Consider the following 19,621-nt stretch of genomic DNA (forward strand, 5'->3'; position numbering starts at 1 on the left):
TTCGTTTGAGTTTAGTGGTTTAACTATTGTGATTAGTAACTAATGATTGTGATTAGTAACTAATTATTGCGTTGTTGTCAAGTTAACATGGATGATTAGGGTAATGCTATAATTACGATTTAGTCACTATTTGGTATTTCCTTTTTCCGGAGAATGAGAAGAAAAGTTGTGATAAAAATTTAGAAAGTTTCTCTGCAGCTTCGTTTTTGATTCATTGTTTTTTGTTGTTGTTGTTGTTGTTGTTGTGTATTTAGTTGTTTTATTAAGTCTTTTGGGATTTACGTTCGACTTCATACAATCTAAAACAGTGGATTGTCTCAAAAGTTTTTTTCATTACAAACCAAACCGTATTGTCACAACTTTACAATGAGACATGTCTACATAAAACATGAGATTTGAACATATAATTGCATGAAAATAACTGATGAAAACCCAAAAAAGAACTTGAGGTATATAAACCAAAAATGTGAGTCAATTTCCTATACCACTAAACCAAAAAGTGTTTTACCTAAAAATGAAGGATGATTATCACAGCCACAGACAGGTATTTTGCTGAGTTTAAGTCTGGTGCTGAGTGAGGAAAAGCTGCTCATGAAAGCACTTTGGTTGCTTAGAAGTCTGCTTCTGTAAGTTATTCTTTACTGACTTTAGGCTTGGTCTTGCCCACAACTTCTCAGTGTTTTTACTCCTGCTAACGCTTGGAGCCTTGCAAAGCAATGTTTTACGTCATGTGAAACTGAATGAACTATCTTTTGAATCTGAGAAAGGCATTTCATTTTGATGATGCTATTGCTGAGTTGGATACTGATCATACGATTCAAGGAATTGAGAAGAGTGAAACAGGGGCAAATGCTGAGGTGTGGCACAAGAGGGTGAAGACTCTGAGTAAGCCAGAGGCTTTGCTGTTACGGAGTCTACTACTCTTCATCTATATATTGAGATTTATGCTGGCTGATGATTGATGGTATTGCGAAAGAAACGCTATGAGTACTCTAAACCCTTTAACAATGGTGGTGCGTTGTGAGCTCGGTCCGACGAACGTGACAATGAGTTTTGTTGAGGTTTCATTAGGTGAAACTGAATCGATTGCAACATTAGAGTTGATTTTGCTTCGATTCAAGCTAAAATATATCATCTGATGGTAAGGTGGACTTTGATGCCTACAAGGTGTTCGACAAATGCTTTTGGGAAACAGTAGAAGGAAGCAACAACATAAGCAGAGAAATCGCCTTTTAAGTCATGGATTTTAGTTCGAAACAATGTCACGAATTCGACAACTCCAGGATTCTTTTTCTGTTTCTCACAAATACGACAACTCCGGGATTCTTGTTCTGTTTCATCAGAAGATGATGAGACGGAGTGGCTGCGATTATAGGACAATCACTATCTGCCATGGCCTACTAGTGCTCTGCATATCAACCGTATAGAGGAGTGAAGACTCTGACATACAAGGACAGTACTCTGATTATGCAGCATCTACACAATGTACATTTGATCACCATGTTCATATTTCTTTCCCTATTAGAACTGAACATTTCCATAAAGCAACCTCAACTTTAGATGGCAATCCTTAGTTTTGTAATTTGACATGATTGTTTCTTTCTTGTGGTCATTACTCATTAGGACGAAGCAGGAGATGAGATCAAGGAGGCAGCATGGAAGCAGAAGAAGTCACTTTATTTTGTAACAATTTGTTCAAACAATGAGATAGTTACAGAGGAGACGGACAGACAAGTTACTATAATAGAGGAGAGAAATACATTACACTCACATTCCAAGTAAGACTTCCAACAAGTTACTACTATATACGGAAAACCTCAAGAATCACCTGAATAGCTTAGTGAACAGGTGCAGTAATCTAAACTTGTTTTTTCATGATTTTATTGTTTCGCTCTGTGTATTGTGTTGATTATTTCCATCACAAAGGTATTTGAACAGTGCAGTAATAACTAAAGTAGACAAAACAAGAAACCATATTTATTTATGAAAAAAACGTTCAATTCAGACGAGAGAAAATATCTGAAACAACATTTGGTTTAGACAAGTTACTACTAATATAATAGAAGAGATGAACCCAACCGAGTTTAACATCAAAACCATAGTAAACCCCCTTAATGTAACTACCTAATTAACACTTCCTAGAAGTTATTACTTACCATAATCTCTCAAGTTCAATGATTGTGCAGAAGAAATATTATCAGATATATAGCAAATTAATGAAGAAGCTTAGTATGTCTCAAGAGCAAAGCAGAGTACTCCACGGCACCTGAAAGTCCAAAGACTGATCTTGTCGTCCTCTTTTAAGTGGTTACCCTTGACGACATCGTTCCACCCCCAGTTCAAAGCGTAATTCAAGGTCCCGTGTCCACTGTCTTTCTCCATCGCCCATATCTTAAAACGCACACCCCACATTTCACATCTTTGGTTTACAAAAATCGCTCCAACACCAATATTCTCATCGTCGTTTTCGTTGTATTCGTCTTTGTCTATTGCTCGATACTCCCCTGGCGTCAAGAAGTCGTTCCTGATGAGCTGCTGGAATGGGATTAAGAGACGACTCTGGCCTGATTTCACATCACTCGCTTTTAGACCCTTCTCAAAGATTAGCAACGGGTTTGCTGCATCAGCTCTCATTCTCCTCATCACCTGAAAAATCCACTCTGGTGCCTCTGCATCCGTCCTCCTTGGGAAAGTTGCAACCTTTGCTTTCTTGAAACTACCACCACTCTTCCTCTGTTGCACGGCACGCCTCTTGCGGCTTGTTGTGTTCTCCTTTAGGCATGGTTCGGAACTAGGGTCGTTCGTCTCTGTCTTCTCAGACTTAGCCGTGTTGAAACCGAGGAGTAACGAAGGGTAATTATAACAACGATGGTTCAGGAACGATGAAGACATAAAAGACGACGACCCATCAAGATCATCCAAGTTTCGTCTCTTACCAGTTTCTTCTCAAAGAGTCTCGTCGCATCATCACTCTCTCCGCGGTAGTCATAACCTTCACAGACGATCTTAGATTTCCCCTTCTTTGCATGTTGTAGCTCTGCATCATACACCACAAGCTCATCAAAAAAACTAGGGTTTTGTGTAATTGTCTTCTCGTGATCATCATCGAGCGATGGAGAAGAAAACATTCTAGAAGTCCCATTAGGGTTTTGTTGTGTGTATCTTCTCTTAACCAAAGACGACCTTTTCTTCCTCGGGAAACGATAGAAGAAACTCTTCTCGCTATCTTTTTCGCCACGACGACGACGTTGTTCTTCTTCCTGTACCATAACCGCAGTATCCGCAAGTAAAAACAAATTCGACCACATACCCTTACCTGAATCCGTGACCGTGAGATGATTCATACTCATGGTGATCGAATTAAAAGAATCTCAAAAAGTTGTGAGAGTGAAAGATGTGATCACGAAGAAGGAAATTGTTATTGAGAGGAGAAGAGAAATTAAACGATCGAAACTGAAGAGAACAAGTGCCTTCTCTTGCTTATATACTTACATTAGGGGTAGGGTTTGTTGTTTTTTCCATTCTTCTTTTGAGTTTAGTGGTTTAATTATTGTGATTAGTAACTAATTATAGCCGTTGTGATCAAGTTAATATGGATGCTTAGGGTAATGTTATAATTACGATTTTGTCCCTTTTGGTATTTGCTTTTCTCCGAGAATGCAAAGAGAAGTAGTGAAAAAAATTTAGGAAGTTTCTTTGCAGCCTCGTTTTTTCGTTCCTTTTTAAAAAATTTTATTCAAATTTTAGTTTATTATTTAAATGGTTACCCTGGACGACTTCGTTCCACAATTTAAAGGTCTCCAGATCTAGAGTCCTCTATCGCCCATAATTGCATAAAATAGGTAAAGAGAAACCAACAAAACTTGAGATATAAAAAACCAAAGGGTGAGAGGAATACAATACACAAATTTTCTCAATTTGCTTATCAGTACTCACATTCAGCTTTCTACTACATAACCAAACCACACACAAGTCTCTTTATATAGTTCCTTGATGATACACTAAATGAGGGAATAGACAACATCATCGTACGTTGGGAAGTCCAATGGTCCATCCCCAAGGAGTAGCACAGAAGTCACAAGAACCGCGATAAAGATTGTGAAAACCAGAAACGATTTACAGGGATCAGCATTCTTCTCTTTCTCTGGTCCAACCGTCACAGTCCCTTCTTGTCTTTCACTTCCTCTTCCAAGTTGAAGCACCGGACAAGTGAAGAATCCGTACACAATCCCAGCTATAAGTGCTCCCAGATTAGTCCTGTCACGACTCATATGTTAGAAGCAGAAAACACCATCCGTGATAAGATGTTCTCGTTTAAGTTTCGCTCAAGACTATAGTAACTAGCCTAGGTTCGCTGCAGCTACACCAGCTCTATAACAAACCAACCTCAGGTTAGTTCTTTTGGTAATCAAGTCTAGTCTATGTTGTCAATCTTTTGGTATTTATGATGGAAAACCAAATGTGAAGAAGTGTCATGATTATTTCTAATGAACTGAGGCTGCTTAAATTAGGTATTTAATCGTAAAAATTGCTTAGCAAGAAACAACTAGCTGATGGATGTTGGAAGCTTACCAGTCATCAATTGGGCCGAAATGGCTTAATATGAGACCAAGTCCTGTCATAATGATGGCCTTCTGAAACAAGTCCTCATATTCATCGCTTTTGATCATCTCCTTGTTCTGATTTTGGTCAACGAGCCAAGCTCCTATTAAAGCAAATGCTGGTCCCTGCACCGACCCATATACGATTAAGAACAGTAACATATAGTGCAATTTGGTAACATCACATGGGACAAACAAGTTAACTTACAGTTCCTCCAACTGTAGGATCTGGTGTATGCAGAAAGCTCATGAAATTACCAGAGACTCCTCCGAGAATGTAAATGAGACAAAATGTGAGTAGTCCATAGTCACGGCAGACTTTTGGTCCAAAAGTAAGCAGAGCCCAGGAGCTAAGGGCTACATGAGCAATTCCAGAGTGCTGTAACGTACAATAAAAGTGATTCAGAGACAAAAAGGAAAAATCACATGAAACCAAGTCATCAAGAGTACTAAATGTGGTATATAAAAAGATGCAGCGGCATGAGAAAAAAAAAACAATATATACTTATAGTTTTGACAGTTAAGTTGTCTTGAGTGTGTTTTGGTTGAGTGTGTTTTTAAAACAGTAAAGAATGGGAGAACAGACCCAATTTGTTGGTCTTGTACCAGAAACATGGGTGTGACCAGTCTCCACCATTCTCCAGCCACGATTAAATCATTTATCTTTGCTCCATATAACAAAGGGAGTGATAGCAATCCCATATCGTTATTCCTAACTGGCGCTGCCGCTTCAAAAAGGCATACTCCAACATTTATGGATGCTAATATGCTCCTGCAATTTTAATGGAGACAAAAAGAGATTTCTAAGCATCAATAAGAACCTTGTGGCATTTTATCAAAAACGAACAAGAAGTGATTAAGAGTTCTTACACAACATAGAAGTTCAACGTATCTTCTGATTGATCATCATCAAGCTGCTGGAAAGGATTATTATTGCTTTCGATACCAGTCTTCCTCAATTTGCTTGCTAGTGAACCGCCTTCTGATTTTGCTACTTCCAAGGTAGATGAGACTAAACCTCTAGATTTTGCATCTGAGGGTCAAATAGGTGGCATTAACAAAAAGAACACCAGTTTCAAGATTCAAGAATATGGTATTATACCTTTTTGGAGTTTGTCAAGATAAACACTCAAAGAATCCAACTCTTTATCAGCATTGGTTTCAAATTTCTGATCAATATCATCTCCTGCTGATATAGAAGGCTTATCATCCTCGTTCCGAAGTTTCCCAAAGTAAGAATCCAACAGTTGAATTCTCTTTTTGGTAACCTTGTTCTCTGACGACGCCCTAACCAAGCATAATTTCCCTCTTAGTGAATAGCAATACGGGATTGGTTTTTTACAACTCTTCATCCAACAATCCCTGCCAAGCGTGGTTGCCTCAGCCATTGTTCTATGTTTCAGACCATTACTACTACCACCAGATGAAAAACGTCTTAAACCATTTGAATCAAACAATACTTCTCCTTTAAAAGGAACTTCATGATGAAGAGGAAACAGTGCCATCTTCTTCAGGTCCTGTCAAATAGCAACATCTCATCATCATATATCTCTTCATTCACCAAAACCCAAAGCAGAATTTTACAAAAACATTCAAAAAAACACAAACTTTAGAGATGCATATAACAAGTTAAAAAAAAATCGAAACTTTAGCTCAGCCCTAATCACAGAAACCTATTTGGGATACAGAGATCAGATTCAGGATAATCTCATTGGGCCATTTAATCAAACAACAAAAGGGCATAACTTTTTCAAGAACCCAACAGCGAAACGAGTAACAAAAGCCAAGCTCTTTGAATTGAGAAATTGTCTTCTTCCTCACCGTTTCCTTCAGGCTTGTCGTCAATTAACGAATTCGAGGGAGTAGAACCAAAAACAACTGGGAAATATCAGAAGTTTGAGAAAAAAAAAAAAAAAAGTGATAAGCTTTACCTTAGAACTCAGAACCTGATCCTATCTAATCTTAAAGATTGAAGATTTGTGGTTGCGAGGATTAGGAAAAATTGGAGTTCGTGTAACGAAGCAGTGTCTTATGAAAATTACGTTTAGAAACAGAACCTAAAGCAACCAAAAAAACATTACTTTTATTTAATGGTTCAAATTTGGTCGCTTTGGATATTTTATTGCTGACAAAAAATAAACGCACCGGATATCTCTATTTTTCTTCCTGAACACAACCGACTAACCGAGTACCACCGAGACAGGCATGGGCATTTGGATATTTGGTTCGGTTCTAAATAGAATCCATTCGATTATTTTAGATTTCCGATTCTGGGTCAGCTCTGTTATTTTTCGTTTTGGTTCTGGATATTCGAAATAGGATATAATTGTTTTTTTAATGGTTAAATATGAACAAAATTTGATTGAATTTTGATAAATATATCTAAAAACTACTGCATATTTTTGGTTATTTGGTCTAAATATTTTGATATTTATTTATTTATAATTGTAATTTTGGTAATTGGGTTATATCAAATATAAACATAATTAATATTTTAAATCTATAACTTTATGTTAGGTATCTCGGTACCCATTTGATTCTCGGTTTGGTATCGGTTCGATTTCAGTTTTTTTGGTTTTTGAATTTACTATTCATTCAGTTTTGTAGGTTTTGGTTCAATTCTGTTCTTTTTTTTTTGGTTCGATACTTTTAAAAGTACTACTGATTCACAAAGTACAACTCAAGAATTGACCATTTGGTTTGTTTTTGCAAAAGCCCCTTTTTCTTTCTATATATTACAATTATAAATGAGTAATATATATTATGAAAAAATTGAAAAAAACCATGAAAAATATTTTTCATTTACACTCATTCGACAATTAGAGTAATGGAATAAAAGAGTAATAACTTATCCTAGAAGAAAAAAAACTAAAACCCTAAAAAGGGTTCTAATGATTAGTTATAATCCAATGAAACAAGATACAAAAAGACTTAAGAGCATATGGATTAATTTTGACGCTTGTATACAAAAGTACTTGAGTGGAAGCGGCACAAAATATGATTAAAGAAACTTTGACGTGGACACTCACAGGGCGGGAAGATACATACACATGAGATGCGATGATAATTGATAAACATTGAAGACTTGCTTTTAACATGAGACCGAGTGTTGAGGTTTATTCATTATCAATTGCAATGCAGAGTCCTTAATTGTAACACCCGCTTTCTAAAATTGTGATTGTAAGGTGTGGAGCAAACCAAGGATTGAATTTTAATTGATTTTTTTATTTAATTACAATTTGGTTTACTATAAATAAACCAAAAATCCATAATATCCCCCATAAGTCGACGCCTCTTCTCTATATGTGTTATTGTCGAAATTTTCTGATCAGAGAGAAGGAGAAAAAGAGAAAGAACTCTTGGTTATTTGGTGTGAAAGAGAAAGTGAAGGAGATTAAGCTTATTTTCTTAGAGTAAAAAGAGAAACATAACTGTTAGGGTTTGGGAGAAGGAAGATTCGACTGCTCAAATCGTTTCGGAAGGTATTGATTTTTGGTAGGGTTGTAGCTAAGACATTTTTCGTAGATTCTCCTTTTTCTTGAATCACATTTGGGTTAATGCTCCATGAGATATATGCAGTTTTGTGGGATACGTTCTCTTAGTCGCGAGTTGAGATCAGCGGGTGGTGGAGGCTTGATTTCAGGTTTGTCTGAGATCCGATCATTACAAGATTTTGTAGGAAGCTTCAGGACGTCTAGACGTTGCTTTTCATCGGAGAGATTGGAAATTTAACGGTTCGTTTCGATTTCGTGTTTTCACCTATGAGACTGTTCTTTTCTGTGATTCATAGCAGTTTTGTTTCAAGGTGTGTTTGTTTTGTTTGGTTGTAGGAGTGAGTTGAGTTGTTCCTGGAAATTGGAGAGTCTTTCTTCTGGTTGTAGTTATTTTTGTGAATCACCTTTGTTAAGGTGAATGTGTGACCATGAGCTTATCTGAGTGATTGGGTTGTATGACTTGTTTTGTGTGATGATGTATAGGTGTGGTGAATGTGTTATTGGGTGTTCTATATATTAGCTAATTCTTTATGTTTTATTTGTGGTTTTACTCTTGATTTACTTGTGTGTATAGCTCGTATATGGGATGATCGCCACATTGGGTATTTCTGATTACACTCATGCTTCTCATTGTGTTTGTGGTGCAGGTAAAAGCAAAATGTGATTGTAGGATCATGGAAATGAAGAGGTAGATGCTATAAGGACTTAGTTGTTATGTTTTGGTTTCTGCTAGGTTGCTAGAATTGGAATGTTGATGTTAGAATTGGAATATGCACTGCTTATTGTTTATCTTGTCATGATGGTCATGAGGTAATATATGTAGCTGGATTTATTATCTTTGAATTTGGCTTCGATGTGTTAATTGGTTTCCAAATGGCTTGAACATTGTTATGAAGCTTTTGGAGCTGTGGACTAAGAGAAAGTTTCGATGTGATTGTGGGAACTCCAAGTTTGGAACTTTAGCGTGTAAGCTTCTCCCTAGCAAAGATGTAGAAAACTCTGAGAATTCTTACAACCATAATTTCACAGGCTTGTACTGCACTTGCCACCTACCTTACCCTGACCCAAATGTGGAAGAACAAGTCGAGATGATACAGTGCTGCCTCTGTGAGGATTGGTTTCACAAGGAGCATCTCGGTCTCAAACCTTCAGGCTGTGTTGGTAGCCAGGTATGTGCCCAGTGCTTAATATTGTGTACGATTGAATTTCTTTTTCTTTGGCATTTTAGTTCAATTTCTTAGAAGATCAATGACCCACCTTCACGCAGTTTTTGTAATGTGTTTTAAATATGTTTTTATGTATTGTTTGTTAAAATCTTATGAAATATATTTATTTTCAAGTTTTTATAAATATAAAATATTAAAAATAGTAAACAAAATTTATTATAATATATAAGAATTTCCAAAATAATTTTTTTAATTAAGGATCCTAATTTTAGGTAATACCAATGGACCCATAAAAATAGGCCTGGACATTTTAACTGAATCCGAAACCCAAACCCGAACCTGACCCGCAATAGGTAGTTCGGTTCGGATTCAGATAGTACTAAATACCCGATCGGAATTAGTTTCTTTGAAATTCGGATATCCGAACTAACCCGAAATAAATACAAAAATGCATCTAAGTGGGTTTGAACCCAGTACTTTAGGCATTTACAAGTTTATCATAAACCATTTTGCCACCTTAGTTTTATGTCATAGCATGAAAACGTTAATTATTTATATATATATATATATATATATATATATATATATATATAATTATGTATTCTAAAATTGATTTATTTTTTTCTTTCTCAATCAACAGAACCCATAATTGTATTATTTTTTTATTACCCATATCAATTTTAGTAGAAACATGACAAGCAAATCTACAAAAAAAAATAGTTTGTGGGGTTTGAAGAGTGAGTGAGGTTGGAAGATAAATATAAATCATATTATATAATTTGCTATAAATATTAGATTTGGTAGGGAATTTGAAGGATTTAATTTTTGAAGTAGTGGCCATGGATAAACAAATCTAGGGTTTTTTGTTGAAAAGAGAGATGAAGAAGAACGAGACAAGAAGAGGAAGATGGAAAGTATTTTTATTTTTATTTTTTTCAAGACAGAATTTTTTTTTTATGACTACGGGTAATCCGAAATTACCCGAACCCGAAGACACCCGATCCGAACCTGACCCAATAATCTCTACATCCGAAAATCCGAAATCCCAAACATCCGATCGAATACCCGAATGCCCAGGCCTACATAAAAATATAAAGTTTATTAAAAAGTTATTAATTTACTTTTAATCAAAATTAACAATTAAATATGTTTTAAGCAATTTTGTTAAGACTCCACCAATGGAGATGCTCTTATGCATACAAAAGTGAGTCTATCATTAATAATAAGAAATATAAAATGTATTTAATTTATGTAAAAAATTACTTTAATAGAGAAAATGCATGGAAAGGAGAAGTGATAGAAGAAGTTTTGGTTATGTTTGGACAAAAGTGAAAAGAATAATATTTATAAAGCAAAAGTAAAATGTGAACGAGGTCCTAAAAAAAACTTTTTCTTCGCTTTCGTCTAAACCTAATAACCAGCGGTCCCTCAAGTTTTTTCTCATATTTGAGACCATACTGCGATGGCTCCTCTAGCACCAGCTCTGGTCTCACTGTTTTCCTCCTTTCTTGCTTTGCTTTAGTTTCTTTTAAGTTACGGAAGCTTTTGGCTTTTGATTGGGATTTCTATCTTGTTTAATCAGAATGAACTTTTGGGTGTTTTTGGGAAGCGGTCTAGCGTTTCAGATTTGCTTGGTTTGTGGCTTTTTCGAGGAGGGTTTGGATCTGAGAACGACGGGGACAAGCCATTGGCTCTTGTGCATCATGTTGTTTTGTTGTCGCGTGTTTGGCTTGTGCGTTCTTAGGAAGACTTCACCTCCCCATTGTTTTTTCACTTACCTTTTTGCCTGATCCTTCTACTATTAGGTGGAAATTGTTCAGATTTTGTTTTTATTTTTGTATGGTAAATATATGAAGTATAATTTTTTTACATTAATTTTAAAAAAATACAAATATATTTGAATAATATCCTGGATCAACTGTTTTTTTTCGTCCTTTCATTCAAAATCCTAATTTAATTTATATAAACATTTGAAAGAAAAAAAATATTTTCCAATACCTTTTATTTTGAGAAATTCCTTTAAATACCATTACAAATGTCTTTTTCCAAAAATACCATATTTTTGTTTTTTTTTCAAAAATACCACAAATTTTTTTTTTCAGAACTACTACAAAATCAAAAAATTAAATTTTAAGTATGTAGAATGTTTTTTTTTAGATTTGGGTTGACACATTTAGTTTTAGAATATAATTATTAGGGAGTAGGTTTAATATTTAGAATTGAGAAATTAATTTTTAGTATTAAAAATTTAGTTGGTGGTATTTTAAAAACAAATACATTTTTATGATATTTAAAAAATATATTTTTGAAAAAAATAGATTTTGATGGTATCTTTTTACTTGGATCATATCATCATAAACCATGCCACGTGGAACTTTCCATTCAGTCTCGAAACCCGAGGTGTGGTTGTTGCTGTCCTACGGGATTCGCATGGTCTCCTCTCCACTTCATCTCAATTTTACATATTGAAGCGCTTGCTTGGTTTAATCGAATTAGCTTTAAACCGGTTTGTACCGAAACTACTCGAACCAGTAAGAGCCAATGATTGGGAAGAACGATAGCCACGTAAGATTCATCTTCTCTGATGGCAGGAAGATAACAAACATTGAAGAAGAAGAAGCAAAGAGAGAAGAGAGAGAAAGATGAGAGCTCTAACATGGACGGGATTAGCGCCGCCGTCAACGGTGCTATTCCGGACGACCACTTCGACGGTTACCTCACGACGGATTAGTCTTCGGAGAGATCGCGTCTGTGTTAGAGCCACTGCTTCGTCTTCAAGCGCGGCGGTTTCAGGCGTAGAAGCGGTAGAATTGGTAGAGATAGGAGAGAGAAGCAAGAAATGGAAGTGGAAAGGAGAATATTCCGTCAACTACTTCGTGAAAGATTCGCCGGAGGAAGTTACTCCGGCGAGTCAAACTGTTCTTTTGGTTCATGGCTTTGGCGCTTCAGTTCCTCACTGGCGAAGGTAACAACTAGGAAACACTCATGTCTTAAAGAGTGGTGAATGTATGAATAAGAAACTAAAGTTTTGTTTTTCAGGAACATAAATGCTCTGTCTAAAAACCATACAGTGTATGCGATTGATCTACTTGGGTTTGGTGCTTCCGACAAGCCACCTGGTTTTAGCTATACAATGGAGTCATGGGCTGAAGTATAACCATCTTGTGAAACTACTCTGTTTTAATGAAGTGTTTGTGGTTTGTTCTGTTTATTGACTTTATTTTTGTTGCAGTTGATACTCAACTTCTTGGAAGAGGTGGTTCAGAAACCGACGATTTTGATTGGAAACTCTGTTGGAAGCCTTGCTTGTGTCATCGCTGCCTCAGGTTTTAAGCCCTTTTCACTACATTTCTTTGTCTCTATACGTCTAATATGTACTTCAAGTAGAAGAGCTTGTGCTTGAGCTATCTTATGTTCTTTTATGAGATATAATTTGGTTAGGCGTCTATGGTTTATCTTATGTTATAAAGGATAAGAAAGTGTAGAAATGCTCAAGTTTTAGCTATTGATTGATCACTCTCATGTTGTATGTTATATCCGCTATCTACTGAGACTCGAGTGTACGTGTTTGACATTATGATAAAAGAAACAGAATCACAACAAGATCTGGTGAAAGGTCTTGTTCTATTGAACTGTGCTGGTGGTATGAATAATAAAGCCGTGTTTGATGACTGGAGAATCAAGCTGTTGATGCCTTTACTCTTGCTTATCGACTTTTTACTCAAGCAGAGAGGAATTGCTTCTGCACTCTTCAACCGCGTTAAAGACAAGTATGTCATACTTCACTTCATTGCCGAGTTACAAATAACACCCGTCTTTTTTTGCTTTGACTTTGAAAGGATTTAATGGAGAGCTCTAACGCATTGATGGATGAACAAAACGCAGGGAAAATCTGAAGAACATCTTGACAAATGTTTATGGGAACAAGGACAATGTAGATGATACGCTTGTAGAGGTATTGTCGTATTACTCATTCTCAAAGACAAAGAACTAATGAAACTTTTATTGAATTTTTATGTGAAAATGTTATGTCAGATCATCGCTGGACCAGCAAATACGGAAGGTGCGCTAGATGCATTTGTTTCAATCCTAACGGGTCCACCTGGACCAAACCCGATTAAACTGATTCCGGAAATAACCAAACCGGTTCTTGTCTTATGGGGAGACCAAGATGGACTAACCCCTCTCGACGGTCCTGTTGGTAAGTACTTCACATCCCTTCCGGATCAGTTACCTAACTTCAACCTCTATGTTCTTAAAGGCGTTGGACATTGCCCACAAGATGATCGCCCCGATCTTGTCCACGAGCGTCTCCTTCCATGGTTGGCTCAACTTACTTCCACCTAGTTTTGATTTGCTTGGCGGTGTACACTTGTTTATAAATGTTTATGTGCGACTTTTTGGAAACAAAGACAGCATCAAAATAGTATCATGATTAACGATAGAGCACAGAGATTAGTTACCAAGTTCTTGACACATAATTCGTTGTGTCTGAATGTACCAAGTTTGTAAGCAAGTCGGAGAGTTTGTAAGTTGGTCAGAGAGTTTTTTCTTTATGGAGTATTAAACTATGAAGAAATTTTTAAAAAGAAGCAACATAAATGTGGAAGCTAAAAGCTCAACTCAGTTGTACATTACTAAAATTGGCTGAACATAGTCATGAATTAGCAGATACGCTTATTAATCAAGCTCAATGTCATTGAGTAGTAGATGAGAATTGTGATATTGGTACCTTCATGCATCTGTTTATGGAATGGAAGATATATGGATATATAGTACTAATTTGTTAAAAGGATCCTTATAAAATATAAATGATGAAATTGACTTGTTGGTTAATGAAGGGGTCCATCTAGAATTTTTGTTGGTAAGTAAAAGACACTTTACGAGCTGTTAGAAGCTATTTTTGGCCACACATCTACCAATTTTTTTGGTTGTTGAATCTTTTAAAGAGCATTCATGATGCAATATCATCAGCACAATGAAGAGGATACATGTAAAAAATTAATTGCGCTAAGGACTATAATCCAAAGAAATCTTGAAGTTAGTTTTAGGACTATCTACTAAGATGACGTTATCCTAAAGAAAAATCTGCACAAACCGCTTAGCAATGTGAGGATGCATTTTTCTTTTGCTCAACTTCAACTATTCATTATCCAAAGTTTTTACAACTTACAATTTAAACTATTCCACTACTTACCTGGAGTAGCACAGGAATAATAAAAGCAAATTCGATTATTTAGTGTGTGAATACCCAAACGAATAAGCGTTTTTGAACTCGTTGAGAACCTTTGTTCTAGCCGAAGACAAGAGAGAAAGAGTTTTAAAGCTCTGTTTTTATTAAATCAAAGAAAGTTGTTTTACATTCAAAGAACCGATTCTCTTATAAAGAGAATAATCAAATATCTAACCCTTCTAAGAATTGTAAAGTTCCCATTAGGCTATAGCTAAGATTAAAGGAAAAATACCAATTTGTAATGTTAAAAATAGAAAACTGCAGAATAAAGAAAAAGGGAAATCTTCATCTAAGTCGGCACCGCCTTAACACCCTGCATCAGGTCCCCCGGCGTTGGAAAAGATTTGTCCCGAATCTTCAAGCTCATCTTGTGTAACATCTGCGACAAGGTGTTTGACATTAAACACATCCGAAAAACGAATATTAGGAGGGAAACGAAGGCGATAAGCATTGGCATTGATCTTCTCTAACATCTCCAAAGGCCCAATATTTCGTGCTTTCAGCTTGTTATATTCACGAGGAGCAAAACGATCCAGAGTTAATACAACCCACACAAAGTCTCCCACACGAAACTGCACATTTCTCCGATGTCGATCAACATCTGACTTGTATTTGGCCANAATCTGCAAATTGTCATGAACATGTGAATGGATTAAAGACAAATCTATGACGAAATCACTAGCCTGACCATGATCCCGAGTAGCATCTGGAGTAACCCCAAGATCAGGAGGTCCTCGAGGAATGATGCCATAAACAACACGGAATGGGCTAAAATGAGTACTTCGATTAACTGCATGATTGTGAGCAAACTCAGCTTTACACAACACTGTATCCCACGACTTAATGTTGGTACCAACCAAACAACAACGCATATCTCCGAAGGAACGATTTGTAACTTCTGTCTGACCATCTGTTTGTGGATGATAAGCGGAGCTCATGTCAAGACTTGTACCCAACAAACGCCAAAGGGAACGCCAAAAGTGACTCAAGAACCGTGAATCTCTATCAGACACAATCGACAACGGCAAACCATGAAGACGATAAATATCTCGGAAAAATAATGTAGCCACTTTAACAGCATCTGTCGTCTTCTTACAAGGAACAAAGTGTGCCATTTTAGAAAATCGATCCACAATGACAAAGATAGAATCATTGCCACGTTGAGTACGAGGAAGTCCTAACACAAAATCCATGCTTATATCCGTCCATGGTTGTGTCAGAATTGGTAACGACATATATAAACCGTTATTAGACGCATGCCCCTTCGAACGTTGACAAACCACACATCGGTCGACAAAACGGGCGACATCCCGTTTAACAAGTGTAGAGTTCAGTCCCGCCCAACACGACNCGACCCTCTTCATGAAGTTCACAAATGAGTTGTAGTCGTAAACTACACTCGGGCACACACAAGCGATAATCACAAAATATGAAACCATCTTGCAAAACAATTTATGAACGAATCCTGGCTTGTAAATCTGCCCAAACCCTGCCAAAATAAGGGTCAATAGGATATAAATCACACAACACAGCAAACCCGGGAACAGAAACCTGCAAAGTTGCTAGAAGATGACTTCGACGACTCAAAGCATCAGCTACTTTGTTTATACGGCCCGACTGGTGCTTAATGACTAACATGAACTTATGTAAAAAGGCAATCCAGGAGGCATGACGTGCATAAATCTTGTCTTGACTACCCAAATGTTTTAACGCATCATGGTCCGTGTAGAGAATAAATTCTTGATGAAAAAAATAATGGTGCCAATGCTTAATGACTTGAACAATAGCATAGAACTAAACATCATAAGTGTTATAACGAGCTCGAGAACCAGCTATCTTCTCGCTACAGAATGTAACAGGATGTCCGTGCTGACTCAAATCAGCGCCAATGCCGAACTTACATGCATCACAATGCAGCTTGAAGACAACAGAAAAATCCGGTAAAGCCAATATTGGAGCTGAAGTCAACTTTTCTTTTATGAGTTCAAAAGCCATATTTGTTTTAGCAGACCACACAAAAGTAGAACCCTTTAGACAATCCGTGAGCGGGGATGTAATATTACTAAAGTGATGAACAAAGAGACGATAAAACGATGCTAAACCATGGAAACTTCGAACATCATTTAGAGTTGTTGGTGTAGGCCATGATCGTATTGCCTCAACTTTGCTTGGATCCATCTCTAATCCCTTGGCTGAGATAAGATAGCCTAAAAACATAACCTGCGGTGCTCCAAAAACACATTTATGTTGAGCGGCAAAAAAATTTTCACGCCGCAAAACACCAATAACCTCCGCTAGATGTAATAAATGGCTGGCCAAATCATTGCTAAAAATCAAAATGTCATCAAAATAGACAACAACAAATTTACCAATGAAGGGACGTAAGGCTTGATTCATCACGCGCATAAACGTACTAGGAGCATTGGAGAGACCAAACGGCATAACCATCCATTCAAAAAGACCCTCTCGAGTTTTAAAAGTCGTCTTCCATTCGTCACCAGGATGTATCCGAATTTGATGATAACCACTCTTTAAATCCAACTTGGAAAAAATAGAAGCGTGTCCAATCTGATAAAGTAAGTCGTCAAGACGAGCAATCGGAAATCGATAACGCACTGTGATTTTGTTAATTGTGCGGCTATCAACACACATTCTCCATGAACCGTCTTTCTTTGGAATAAGCAAAGCTGGAACCACAGTTGGACTTAAACTCTCACGAACATACCCTTTAGCCAAAAGATCTTCCACTTGACGACGCAACTCCTCATGTTCTTGTGGACTCATACGGTAATGGGGTCGGTTAGGGAGTACAACATTTGGAACGAAGTCGATACGATGTGTAATGGTGGTAAATCACGAGGCAAATCAGTGGGAAAAACATCATCGAATTCTTGTAGCAAACCTTGGAAGGGCAAAGAAGGTTCAGAAGACTGCATGCTAGTTGTCGGAGTTGTCACCAAAGCCTACACAGTATCTGTCTCAGATAACTGCGACTCAAAAGTTGCTTTAGGAACAAGCAACAAAGATGTCAACCCTTTAGATGTGGTAATAGCATCCTCAGCCACACAAGAAGGAAGTGCAACCTCAGTATCTTCTTTAGAAGGGAGCAAAGTAACAGTGCGATCTCCNTTGATGATAACCACTCTTTAAATCCAACTTGGAAAAAATAGAAGCGTGTCCAATCTGATAAAGTAAGTCGTCAAGACGAGCAATCGGAAATCGATAACGCACTGTGATTTTGTTAATTGTGCGGCTATCAACACACATTCTCCATGAACCGTCTTTCTTTGGAATAAGCAAAGCTGGAACCACAGTTGGACTTAAACTCTCACGAACATACCCTTTAGCCAAAAGATCTTCCACTTGACGACGCAACTCCTCATGTTCTTGTGGACTCATACGGTAATGGGGTCGGTTAGGGAGTACAACATTTGGAACGAAGTCGATACGATGTGTAATGGTGGTAAATCACGAGGCAAATCAGTGGGAAAAACATCATCGAATTCTTGTAGCAAACCTTGGAAGGGCAAAGAAGGTTCAGAAGACTGCATGCTAGTTGTCGGAGTTGTCACCAAAGCCTACACAGTATCTGTCTCAGATAACTGCGACTCAAAAGTTGCTTTAGGAACAAGCAACAAAGATGTCAACCCTTTAGATGTGGTAATAGCATCCTCAGCCACACAAGAAGGAAGTGCAACCTCAGTATCTTCTTTAGAAGGGAGCAACGTAACAGTGCGATCTCCAAAAGAGAAACTATAAGAGTTAGTACGTCCTTTATGGTGAACATCACGATCAAACTGCCAAGGACGTCCTAATAAAATATGACAAGCATCCATTGGCAATATAGCACAAACAACCTCATCCTTGTAAGAACCGATAGAGAATGTCACCAAAGCTTGACGCAAGACGTTCATTTCATTGCCATTGTTTAACCATGCAAGCTTGAAAGGAGAATTATGTGGTTCGATTTTAAGCCCCAATTTATGAACTGCTTCACGAGAAACAACATTAGTGCAGCTCCCAGAGTCGATAATCAGCTTGCAAATTTTCCCATTAATAGTGCATGTAGAACGAAATAACGCAGACCTTAACCATGATTCATTCGGAGCTTTTGGTAGCAAACAATTGCGACGAAGAACCAAACTAATACCTGTATCACCAGAAATTAATTCCTCCATCTGATCTTGAGACTCGGAACCGGAATTATCAAACCGAGGCTCATCAACAACTTTTGTATCATGGGCTAGCAAACCTCGTCGATTTTGGTTGGGACAAGCAGTCTGTCGATGACCAGATTCACCACAACTATAACAGTGCAAAGCACCTGTTCATGGTTGGCGAGATGCAGCAATTGAATCTGATGGAACGGTTGGCTTTGGTAACGCTGAACGCGACGAGGAAGAAGGGTCAGTGTTGGAAGCAACAACGGTGTCATTCGCAGCTTGGGGAAATAACCGAGTCCGAGACGACGAAGACGTCCAATGAGACTTGTATTGAAGCTCCATGCCCAACACTCTTTGATGTGCTTCAGAAACAAAAGTTGGATTGAACTGTTGCAAAGGAATTTGGAGTTGAGTCCGCAGTCCACCAAGAAAAAGAGAGACAAGCTGCTCCTATGTCTCGACCAGTGTCGTACGAGCAACCATCTCAAAAAAATCTGAGGCATATTCATCCACTGTTCACGAGCCTTGACGCATATTTTGAAGCTTCGTATATAATGTCCGCTCATAGTTATAAGGGAGAAAGCTACGACGCATATGTTTCTTCATCTTCTCCCAAGAATCAATTTTTGATTTGTTGGAATTGCGATGAGATTCTTTGAGCTGAGTCCACCAAGCCATGGCCCGACCTTTGAACCTTGTTGTAACCAGCGAGACTCGATCACCATCAGGAACCTTCTTAAAGTCCAACACCTCTTCCACAATGTTGAGCCAATCGATAAATTCTTCAGCTTTGGTCGTGCCAAAAAATTCTGGAATATCCAACTTAAAATCAGAATCCCATCTATGAGACCCATGGTTGTTGTGGACAAAGATGTCGTTGTTGTTGTTGCGATGACGGAGCTGACGCTGTTCATATTGTCGTACCGGAACAGCAAAGAGGTTTTCATGAAGATCAACGTCGTCC

General features: G+C 37.5%; 4 protein-coding genes across 6 annotated transcripts in view; 2 read left to right on the forward strand and 2 right to left on the reverse strand.

The window, feature by feature from the left end:
- LOC104719517 (14-3-3-like protein GF14 psi) overlaps positions 1 to 1,797 on the forward strand; it is an 11,416-nt gene extending 9,619 nt beyond the window's left edge. The window contains exon 5 of the mRNA XM_010437452.2: positions 1,624 to 1,797. Coding sequence (XP_010435754.1) covers positions 1,624 to 1,782 — 159 coding nt within the window. The 3' untranslated portion in view covers positions 1,783 to 1,797. The remainder of the gene's footprint in view (positions 1 to 1,623) is intronic.
- LOC104720579 (putative B3 domain-containing protein At5g35780) lies at positions 2,227 to 3,269 on the reverse strand. Its single transcript, XM_010438468.2, has 2 exons — positions 2,937 to 3,269; positions 2,227 to 2,820 (listed from the first exon to the last, which is right to left on the reverse strand). Exons 1-2 carry the CDS (start codon positions 3,267 to 3,269, stop codon positions 2,227 to 2,229), a joined length of 927 nt encoding a protein of 308 aa, XP_010436770.2.
- Positions 3,844 to 6,708, reverse strand: LOC104719518 (RHOMBOID-like protein 9, chloroplastic). Of its 2 annotated transcripts, none has more exons than XM_010437455.1 (7): positions 6,533 to 6,708; positions 5,704 to 6,118; positions 5,472 to 5,634; positions 5,208 to 5,373; positions 4,810 to 4,980; positions 4,573 to 4,727; positions 3,844 to 4,257 (listed from the first exon to the last, which is right to left on the reverse strand). In XM_010437455.1, the coding sequence occupies exons 2-7, from the start codon at positions 6,104 to 6,106 to the stop codon at positions 4,002 to 4,004; spliced, it is 1,314 nt and encodes a 437-aa protein (XP_010435757.1). In that variant the 5' UTR covers positions 6,107 to 6,118; positions 6,533 to 6,708; the 3' UTR covers positions 3,844 to 4,001. The 2 variants fall into 2 exon arrangements, with proteins under 2 accessions (XP_010435757.1, XP_010435758.1); XM_010437456.1 differs by lacking the exon at positions 6,533 to 6,708 and adding an exon at positions 6,423 to 6,524.
- On the forward strand, positions 11,788 to 13,821 carry LOC104719519 (pheophytinase, chloroplastic). 2 transcript variants are annotated; one of them, XM_010437458.2, is made up of 6 exons: positions 11,788 to 12,226; positions 12,301 to 12,412; positions 12,494 to 12,587; positions 12,854 to 13,031; positions 13,147 to 13,216; positions 13,297 to 13,821. In XM_010437458.2, exons 1-6 carry the CDS (start codon positions 11,904 to 11,906, stop codon positions 13,606 to 13,608), a joined length of 1,089 nt encoding a protein of 362 aa, XP_010435760.1. In that variant the 5' UTR covers positions 11,788 to 11,903; the 3' UTR covers positions 13,609 to 13,821. The 2 variants fall into 2 exon arrangements, with proteins under 2 accessions (XP_010435760.1, XP_010435759.1); XM_010437457.2 differs by having other exon boundaries at positions 11,791 to 12,226; positions 12,848 to 13,031.

This window comes from Camelina sativa, chromosome 10 (genome assembly GCF_000633955.1).
Source record: "Camelina sativa cultivar DH55 chromosome 10, Cs, whole genome shotgun sequence".
NCBI classification, from domain to species: Eukaryota; Viridiplantae; Streptophyta; class Magnoliopsida; order Brassicales; family Brassicaceae; genus Camelina; species Camelina sativa.

Coding starts and splice junctions, on each gene's coding strand:
- LOC104720579 (XM_010438468.2), bottom strand. CDS start 3,269: ATGGTACAGGAAGAAGAACAACGTCGTCGTCGTGGCGAAAAAGATAGC. Junction 2,821..2,936: donor GACTCTTTGAGAAGAAACTG/GTAAGAGACGAA, acceptor AACACGGCTAAG/TCTGAGAAGACAGAGACGAA.
- LOC104719518 (XM_010437455.1), bottom strand. CDS start 6,106: ATGGCACTGTTTCCTCTTCATCATGAAGTTCCTTTTAAAGGAGAAGTA. Junction 4,728..4,809: donor ATCCTACAGTTGGAGGAACT/GTAAGTTAACTT, acceptor GGGTCGGTGCAG/GGACCAGCATTTGCTTTAAT. Junction 4,258..4,572: donor TTCGGCCCAATTGATGACTG/GTAAGCTTCCAA, acceptor GAGTCGTGACAG/GACTAATCTGGGAGCACTTA.
- LOC104719519 (XM_010437457.2), top strand. CDS start 11,904: ATGAGAGCTCTAACATGGACGGGATTAGCGCCGCCGTCAACGGTGCTA. Junction 12,227..12,300: donor TCAGTTCCTCACTGGCGAAG/GTAACAACTAGG, acceptor TTTGTTTTTCAG/GAACATAAATGCTCTGTCTA. Junction 12,588..12,847: donor TTGTGTCATCGCTGCCTCAG/GTTTTAAGCCCT, acceptor TTATGATAAAAG/AAACAGAATCACAACAAGAT.